General features: G+C 43.6%; 1 protein-coding gene across 1 annotated transcript in view; it reads right to left on the bottom strand.

The window, feature by feature from the left end:
• Window positions 1-10,077, bottom strand: part of LOC126184954 (uncharacterized) — a 55,133-nt gene extending 45,056 nt beyond the window's left edge. Inside the window, exons 1-2 of the mRNA XM_049927631.1 lie at window positions 9,970-10,077; window positions 4,412-4,532 (exon numbers count right to left, since the gene is read on the bottom strand). Coding sequence (XP_049783588.1) covers window positions 4,412-4,532; window positions 9,970-10,077 — 229 coding nt within the window. The remainder of the gene's footprint in view (window positions 1-4,411; window positions 4,533-9,969) is intronic.
• Between the last annotated feature and the right edge of the window lie 236 nt (window positions 10,078-10,313).

The following is a 10,313-nucleotide window of genomic DNA, read 5'->3' on the forward strand; positions in this document are numbered from 1 at the left end:
GGGAGGGAGGGAGAAGGAAAGGAGGGAGGGAGGGAGGGAGAAGGAAAGGAGGGAGGGAGGGAGGGAGAAGGAAAGGAGGGAGGGAGGGAGGGAGAAGGAAAGGAGGGAGGGAGGGAGGGAGAAGGAAAGGAGGGAGGGAGGGAGGGAGGGAGAAGGAAAGGAGGGAGGGAGGGAGGGAGAAGGAAAGGAGGGAGGGAGGGAGGGAGAAGGAAAGGAGGGAGGGAGGGAGGGAGAAGGAAAGGAGGGAGGGAGGGAGAAGGAAAGGAGGGGAAGGGAGGGAGGGAGAAGGAAAGGAGGGGAAGGGAGGGAGGGAGAAGGAAAGGAGGGGAAGGGAGGGAGGGAGAAGGAAAGGAGGGGAAGGGAGGGAGGGAGAAGGGAAGGAGGGGAAGGGAGGGAGGGAGAAGGGAAGGGAGGGGAAGGGAGGGAGGGAGAAGGAAAGGAGGGGAAGGGAGGGAGGGAGAAGGAAAGGAGGGGAAGGGAGGGAGGGAGAAGGAAAGGAGGGGAAGGGAGGGAGGGAGAAGGAAAGGAATTGCAGCCCAGGAAAGAAGGAAGGCTGCAATAGCTTGGGGCCCTGTGCTCGCCACGCTCGACTCTAAAGGACTGAGCCCCCTGGGGGAGGGAGGGGGTGTAACTGGTAAGGGTGGAAAGTATGCAAATGGAAGTACTCAAATCCAGAGAGTTTAAACACAGCTAAAATGGCCACAGGGACTAAGTTCAGTAGACTGAAAAACTGACAACGAAGAAACACTGACCACTCGTGTTAAAGCTAGTTGGTTGCCCATTTACAAATTGTGGGCAGTAAGATTATTCTAATGAAAATCAAACAGTTTACTACCAGACACATGATGGGATGACTGCCAGAGACTAGACTGCCTTTCACCAAAGCTCTCACCTGTTCAGTGTATGGCGATGGTGCTGAACTGGACATACCTCAAAAATATCAGCTATACCTGGTCTCTCCTACCTGTGTCATTCTGGATTTTGAACGTAACCACCTTGTCTGCAACGTGCAATTAACAGCGCACCAAAGCAATCTAGTTTCAATAGATTGCCCACAGATTTGCGTATTGCCTGTTGTACGAACGTGGAGACATCAGCCAACCCATCTACGAATCTTTCTGGCGGAATTGCCTGCCATACAGGCACCCTAAGCCAGGTATTTGCCTTTGGCGGGCAACACCGTTACCGTCAGTTATTCGAGCATACTTCACGAGACGCTCCCACAGCTCAAATTCTGGAAAGCATCGCGGAAATAGGGACCTATCTTTCACACCTTACCAAACTAGCCTTATTCTTAGAAGCGCAAGAACGGTTAATATATCACGAAACTTCTGAACAGCTTGTATTTCACTGCAGAGGATTCGGCGTGCAAACAGCTTTTTAAGAGTGCTGTCCCACTAATGGATGCAGAAGGGCTGTGAATGTGGCAGGAGATTTTTGATTTTGTTTTGCTTTAGGGCGCAAAAAAGTCATACTTTGCACCAAAGTCAAAACTATAGAACACAAAGACAGAGGAGTTAAAAACGACTCTACGTCAATCCCAATCGACATAATAGGAGGAAAAAGGTACTCGGGAAAGGGCTAAAGGAGACCATATGGAAACGGAGGTCCAAAACTAAAAATCAAATGGCTTTCGCTATACTGCTTTGGCGGGATAAAAAGTGAAACGCGTTCGATAGCTCAAGTGTCATTTGCTAAAACTGCCATTCACTCAGATGGCAAACTGAAGCGGGAACGTAAACGGTTAAAAAATGGGCATTCCACCAAGAAGTGGCGGACAGTTAAAACTTGGGAGCAATGTATGCAAAGTGGTAGGGGTAGCGCCACTTACAAGGAGATGGCACGACCGTGGGGTCGGGGATTTGTCCGAAATCTGTGGTGAAAGAGGACCCGTGACACCTCACATTGTTAAAGTATTAGGACGCACTACTCGGAAAATCCCGCGAAAAATCGATCCAAAGTTTCTTAGGTGCCGTATGAGAATAAAATTCTAGTCCGTTGCCGAGCTACCGTTTGGCCTACATGGTTAGTGCTCGGACCCTTACGCCAGAGGTATCGGGTTCGATTCCTCCTCTGGCACTTTTTTTATTCTGTTGCTTGCAAAATCGCAGCGCATTGTTACAGGAGAATCGGGAAGATTGAATTTTATACAATCTCTAATTCACCATCAATTATCGTCACCAATATTCCGAGACATGATTCAATATTCCTGGTTTGCCTCAAAATTATCAGAAACTCAAAACATTTTCGTAAATGTTAATGGGGCATGTTTTTGTACAGATTTATTGCAAACGCCCTGTGATTGAAAAAAAAAACCGCTTTTATATGTTGCGCAAGATGTCGCAAAAATTATTGCTTTGTTTTTACGATAATTACCACTGCGGTTCTTGTTTATAATTATTATATGTATAAAAAGTGAATGTTTCCCAATCAACTTTGTTATTCTAATTAAAAACCCAAAGTTTCTCCTCATATACTTCACAATGAGAAATGGAAAACCCACCGCCATGAGTTTTGTTGTTTGACAGAAAGAAAATAATTTTTATTCAATAATTTAACTAATTTGTTAAAGATAATGTAGGTTTGGGAAACTTTCTGAATAATTGGTGCAATAACGAAAGAAAATGAAACAGGAGAAAAAGTGCCGGAGGAGGAATGGAACCCGAGACCTCTGGCGTAACAGTCCGATCCCTAAACATGTAGGACAGACGGCGGCTCGGCAATGCACTAACATTTTATACTCGTACGGCACCCAAGAAACTTTTGGATCTATTTTTCCCGGGATTTTCCGAGTAGTGCGTCCTAATATTTTAACCGCGTGAGGTGTTAGGGGTCCTCTTTCACCACACAAAATTTCGGATAAATTCCCGACCCCACGGTCGTGCCGTCTCCTCGTTAGCAAATGAAGATGGCTAAAAAGGCAGTGCCCATTACGCAGCCTAGTTAACATGACCTCCTCCCGGCGGAAGGGCCGAGAGGAGGTCGTCCAAGCTGCTGGGAGAGGCTTAAGCTGGAGCTTATTCCCGTGAAAGGAGGACCATTGGCAATGCCAAAGGGACACCACCACCTGACAGGCGGCAACGCAGAGATCGGAGGGAATATTACGCTCCGGCTAAGGTACGAGGACTGCAGCCTTGGCAGCAGCGTCAGCAGCCTCGTTTCCTGGCAGACCGTCATGACCAGAAACCCACAGAAACATTACACTAGCTCCACGAAGAGTGAGCAAGTGACAGATTTCCTGGACCCACTGCACTAAGGAATGGGCAGTGTACAGCGCACAGACTTAAAGGCGCTAAATGAGTGAGCAGAGGACAATTGAATAGGTTGTCGCCGGATGTACTCCGTTCTCTGATACAGGGCGAAAGCTCGGCTGTAAATACTGAGCAGTGTGCCGGAAACCGAAAACGAAAGGCACGGATGTCAACGACGAAGGCACACCCGACCCCATGGTCAGTCCGAGAACCGTCAATGTAGACGAAGGTACTCTCGCCAAGTTCCATGCGAAGTTCGTGAAACTTAAGGCGATAGACGGAGGTTGGAGTAGTGTCCTTAGGAAGCGAATGAAGGCTAAAGTCAACATGAGCCACTTCACAAAGCCTAGATGGTGAAGGGTTCACACCCACTGGGAAAGTTGCAGGTAGTGTGAAGTTAAACCGCGGCAGTAGGAGAGTTGCTAACACAATTTAAACTGAGGATGGTTGCTGAAAGCACTGTCCGCTGAAGGCAATGTTTCGGTTCTACGTTCTTGGATGACGCAGGAAACTAGCATCTTATCTACCCTCAGCCAAAGTGTCCATGACGTATATATTCTAATTCCAGTTACCTCTTACGTTAATGTGCTATCGCAGTCTGCCATTCTTTACGGGCACCAATCTAGCAATGTTAGCTAGACACTGCACGAATTTTCTATGTCCATCCCCACACGTTTCTGATATCGCGTGGCCTCAACGTGATTCGGACGAAGTGGGATGATTCTTGGCACTACTGGGTGTTTTACACCCACGCTAGCGGGAACACGAAAATGTATTGAACCACCTGCCTTTAAAATCTTTTGCAACAGAAGTATATTCAATAACGTTTTGCTATATATTTTCACGGGGAACTAAATTTCGTTGTCTGTCGTATGATTTAGCGAAGACAAAAGCTGCAGTGAGCTTTTATCTGAGCGGTGATTGTAGGAAATACGAGGGAGCAAATCTCAGGAAGTTTTCCACATTTTTATACCTTTGTTTCTTTGGTAAGTTGTTTAAATAATTGTTATTTCATAGTACTGATTTTTACTTGCCGTTTCCAGCTATTTGGGAATCTCTCGGTAACATCCGTATTTACTAAAGGAAATGTTTATTCTGAACTTTTTGGTAACCAAAGGCAACATAATATAAAGCTTATTTTTTCTAATAGTTGAGACTACCTGTGAGAGTTCTCAGTGGGAGCCACATCGGAGGTCCCAGTAGTCGAAGCGGAGACCAAGTTGTGTCTGAGCCCCCGCACAGCTTCTCGACCATATCGAAGAACACCATGCCGGACATTATCTGAAAACCAAAAATCGCGTCATACTCCTATGTTTCAATCCATTCTACTTTTAGTGTAACATGGATTATGGAGCGGCCTGTCGTAGTCACGATCAGGTGCCCCACAACTTAAATATCAAAGCCCTCTAATGAACAGAAATTGTTACGAATTTCTGTACAACTTTAGTATCCATACACTGACGAAGTTACGAGTTTCAGGCGGGATGCACTTTTTTATATTGTGTACCAGACAACACTACACAATTTCAAGGGGCTCGACAAAAATGTGGAAACACCAAAATGACATTACTATGCCTAATAATGAGTAGAAAATCTGTTGGCATTCAAAACAGCTTCCATTCGTCCCTGAATGGACAACCACAAGTCCTTCATTGTTTTGAAAGAATCATACCCTTCTCCCTGCGAAATAGTGCCAAGTTCAGGTAGGAAAGACTAACTGTTATTGACATCTGGTGACTGGTGACCAGGGGAGACGCGACAGTTCATCCTCAAGCATACAGAACGAGCCCTGGACGATACGAGCTGTGGAAACAGTAGCCCTTTCTTTGAACACAGCTACACCATTGGGGAACGAACATTTTACATTGAGAAGGACCTGATCAGCCAAAATGGTAGAATATCTTCGATAGAAATGCTACCTTCCAGAGTAACAATGGGGCCCATGGAATCTTACCATATTGTCACTATTGGGATGTGAACTCAACCGTAAGTTGGAAACAGTGTGAAACAAGACTTATTCGACAATGACATTCCTCCGTTACTTCATAGTCCAGGTTTTATTGTTTCGACGTCACGTTCTCCTGTCTACGTCTACGTCTGCATCCATACTCCGCAAGCCACCTGATGGTGTGTGGCGGAGGGTACCTTGAGTACCCGTATCGGTTCTCCCTTCTATTCCAGTCTCATTGTTCGTGGAGGAAAGTATTGTCGGTATGCCTCTGTGTGGGCTCAAATCTCTGATTTTATCCTCATGGTCTCTTCGCGAGATGTACGTAGGAGGGAGCAATATACTGCTTGACTCCTCGGTGAAGGTATGTTCTCGAAACATAAACAAAAGCCCGTACCGAGCTACTGAGCGTCTCTCCTGCAGAGTCTTCCACTGGAGTTTATCATCTCCGTAACGCTTTCGCGCTTACTAAATGATCCTGTCACCGGCATTTGCATTACTGTTGAGTTGCAATTCCAGCTCGCCCTGGAGTTCCCTGCTTATAGAGCTCCCTTCGTGTTTTCGTGCTGGCGAAACATTCAATTCTGCAGTGATTTTTGTAGCTTATCTTATTTTTCGTCACAATCCTCAGTGACCGTCCTTCACGATCACTCAACACTTTCGTGAGCGTTTTTATCTGCTCATCATTGTCCGCTTTTCCTCTATTCGTTACAAATTCGAGTCTGTGCCTCTAAACACCGAGCACTTCAGCTGCCTTGGTTACGAACGGACTCCCGAAACGTGCTCTAACAATTTACACTCTTTCGAAATCTTAGCTTCGACATAATGCACTCACTACACAGAACATTGCACTGACCACTACTGACACGGAACGTCATGAAGACCGTGCACAAATGCCTTTCGTGGAGAAATATAACAGCGAAACTTTCTGGGTTGGCTAGCACATGCATATCTGTTGAAGCATACATTTCTCGCAGTGTTTTCACATTTTTGTCCAACCTCTGTACACATTTAACAGCTTCTCTGCGTTTCTGCCGTGGACAGAAAATGTGTCAGCTGAAAAAGTTGTATCGTAGTCTACATTTTAGTTTATCCAAATCGGAGAATACGATATATGTGAAAACTACGATACGCCATTCTTTAATATTCACTAATTTACTCCGAAGAGCGTCGCCGTCAAAAACCATCTTCTCACATGGGCCTCTGTTCATTTATACAGGAGTGTCAAAGTCTGAAAGCTTGTAAAGGTGTTGCAGGGTAGCTTGTGCTGAGAAACAATTTTTAAAAATTAACTATACGTTGCGCTGTTCCGACTTAATTGGAGCAGAAGTTAGCCAATCAGGCTGTCGCGACGCAAATTCGAGAGGCCGGCCGGATAGAACTAGTTCGTTATTCTCAGCCGTACATGGTAGGACACGGCACTGCTCAGCCGTTGGCTTGTGTTCGATCCTTACTACCGTCCCACGAACAATTTGTTTCACTTTCTTCTTCGGCCTTAGAAATCAAACTAAGGACACGTTTGGCAAAACCGTCTCTGGCTATCCGCTTGGATTTATGTGCGCAACGGCCTAATTGGCTAAACTTCAGTGCTAATTAATTATTCTCAGCACAAGCTACTCCTACACCTTCACAAGCTTGTCAGATTGTTTCTGACCAGCATCGGCAGAATTCTCGCTAAGTGCGTCTCTGCTTGTAATACACAACAGTCGTTGAGTCTACCGATAACTACATTTTCTTTCGAAGTTATGACGTCATCTGTGATGAAGGCCGATAGGTTGCACAAAATGTTCTTATGCAATGAAATGGGGGAATTTCACTGATTCGGCACAGTATGAAAGCTTTTGCTTCAATATTCCTGTACAAGCTCCTGCACTATTCGTGTAAGTAATTATTGCTTCGATGTGGCAATTCTCAAGCTGATAAACGTTGGTATAAGTAACGGATCACTATTAGTAATATCACTACTGTATATTCACACCAATTAACGGAATGCCTCTTGACTGTACGGCAGAAGCTGATTTTTGCATCAGTATAAATTATCTCGCTCTCATCGTTACAAAATAATCCCGCAAAATTTTTAAAAACTCAGTTTGATTGAACTACAGATTTAGACCACGTGATTGTTCAAGGTGGGACTGTAACAATGTCAACTTACTCATTTACCAGTTGTAGTTTAATTGCCGCGTAATTATTAGAGCTCTTTAATGCTTTGGTTATCAAGCTGCAGCACACAGGAAAAAATTACAGTTTAACGGTGGAACATAGAAATGCCTTTGCACTGAAAATTCCGTCCATCAACAAAACCATGAAAACATTCTGATCATATTACCAATCAGCAAGTGTATCTAGAACATTTGACCAAGCAAACCGCTTCTCTGACGCATCGAACTGAACGCACAATTAACTTCTGGCATTACATTTACCTTATAGGAACTTACACGTTTGAGGCATCTTAGTTTAAGAGTTTTTTCGCCACTACAAACAAATCGCTATCACCCACTTTACATTGGTAAAGGGAAATTCACTTTGCTCAGTACCATCAGAGAGGCATTGAAGGAAGTGCATGGCAAATTAAGGTTGCACAGTTATTAGCCATCCCGAATAGACCATTTTATAATTTAGCTTTTCTCCAGATGGCGAAGGGGACATTTTGCTATACAGCAGGTGCTCTAAATTGTTTTAATTACTGGCCGTTTTAACCGGCGACATTTTATAGTTCGTCAAACAGTACATCAATCCAGCACATTTTTCACAGCGAAACACCGAGTAATAAAAAGGAATATGAAGATTTGCCATTACACAGTGCAGATTTTCCTGCCCTGTTAGGTTCAAATGGTTCAAATGGCTCTGAGCACTATGGGACTTAACATCCGTTGTTATCAGTCCCCTAGAACTTAGAACTACTTAAACCTAACTAACCTAAGGACATCACACACATCCATGCCCGAGGCAGGATTCGAACCTGCGACCGTAGCAGTCGCGCGGTTCCGGACTGAGCGCCTAGAACCGCGAGACCACCGAGGTCGGCTGCCCTGTTAGGCCGAGTTTGTATTAAAGTTGACTGAAAAAGCACGTCAGCCGGTTTCAAGCTGGAATTTGGCACAACACGCAACTGAACATTTAATACTGTCACTTTTCACAGGCTATCTAAATCTGTTACGGAGTACAGAGTTCCAACTTTAAACGAGTATTAACCGTATAGCTGAATACATGCCTTTTATATACTATCATTTAATAGAAACCCCATTTCTATATATGGAACTTCTATGGAGATGTTACAGTGTACACATTACAGGGATGACATGACGCAAGGTTGGGAACTAAAACTGTTAGACTGTTGGTATTATAACCCGCAATTAGCTAGACCGAAAGTGTGGTTATAAATTTTAAACCGCAGAAAAGGAGCGTAAGGATAGTAACTAGGTGGCAGTTTCATCTTTAAGAACAGTTTTAGAAATATGGTAACCTACTGAACCAAATGATTACATCTACCTATAAGGTTCGTATCAGGGAAAACAGTACAATTTCAGCAACAGCTCCACACGATCATGCTGTAAGAACCACTTTGGACTTACTTTACCAAGGAAATGGAAACAAGAAGCTCAAAACATTTTCTGTCAGAATGAAATGCTGTAAATACCCAAGGAGGTGAGAAATAACGAGAATACTTACGTTTAAAAAGGAAGCAAAAAAGTTCGTGAGTAATACATATTACACTAAGAGCAGTTACACGACGGTAATGGTGACACCCGTCACAGGTTTTTCGTGCTTTTCATGAATCTATCAACACCGAAGTTAGGATGATCCTTTCCTCATTCGAGCTTGAGCTGTCTCCAATGATCAACAAAATGCGAAACCAGATTGCCTTCATGACAAAAAGAAACTTCACTCTTCCTGAGGTAATGTGACATTTTAAACAAATTTATAAATGGATACACTTCGGGCTATTACCACAATAGATAAATCACTGGACTTAAGTCCTTCCGCTACTTTGTCTCTCCAGAGACAAATCTCATACATTGCACGAACTATCTTAAGATGCATTTGTCCAAGTAAACTATATGGAATGAATAATATGGCCATTTCATTAAAAATTAGAAGCGTTTCCACTGTTTAGGTGAACTTAAGCATTTATGCCCAACTGTAAAATCGGGGCAAAGATGCCTGCTGTATCTACCGAGAAAACTTACCTGGAATTAATTTCAATTGAAAAGTATCTGTCCGTTCACGCATATGGAAATGTATAAATCATCGCCTTTACTTAAAAACAAATTCCAATTAAATACAGAAAAACATGGTTTCGGCAACTTTCACAATTTATGCGCTGGAAACATGTTTCAAACGGCATTCTCTTCAGAACATGGGCCGTTACATCGTGATATCATGAGCACAGAAGGACCAGGTAATCTTAATTTACCTATGAAGGCAACGAAAATCTCTGGGACCGTTCCCAGAATCCCTGGAAGCCCCACTAATTTTATACCAAGGCTATCTCATTTTTGTGAAGTACAACAAATATCCTTAATTCTATTTCAGGAAAAAAAGATTTTAGAGTAACAGTGAGTGCTCCCGAGATACCTCTTGCAACTACTACTATGACTACTTTGAGGTTTAGGGCTTATGTTTACCGTGGCATAGTTTCAACCACACCGCAAATAATTTCAGTGAAATATAAAATTTTGCTAGCATTATTACGCCCGCTGTTTTTCACAAAGCAGCTTGCGCACAACAACGACGATCAATCGTCTCATGTACAAACAAACTACTTACATGACCGATGACTCCAAACACAAGCAAATTATTTTCCATGTAGAGCCGGCGCACTCGACGAGCGAAAGGAGTGTCGAAGATCTTGCCGAATCGCCTGTCCCAGCACATGTTGCGTATCAACTGCCACCTATCCTTTCCTCTACGTTCTACGTGACGTACCCACTAGTCGACCTTATCCTACTACATAACATCAAAGATTTATTACTCATCATCTTTGACAAACATTTTTGCAGTATAATGTAAGAATTTCTGAGCATGTAACTGAAATGTTTTATATAAGTACCCACGTAATACCACAAAAGTACGTGTTATGTCTGAGAGAAGTGTAGACGACAGAAGTTTAA

This window comes from Schistocerca cancellata, chromosome 4, assembly GCF_023864275.1.
Source record: "Schistocerca cancellata isolate TAMUIC-IGC-003103 chromosome 4, iqSchCanc2.1, whole genome shotgun sequence".
Lineage (NCBI taxonomy): Eukaryota > Metazoa > Arthropoda > Insecta > Orthoptera > Acrididae > Schistocerca > Schistocerca cancellata.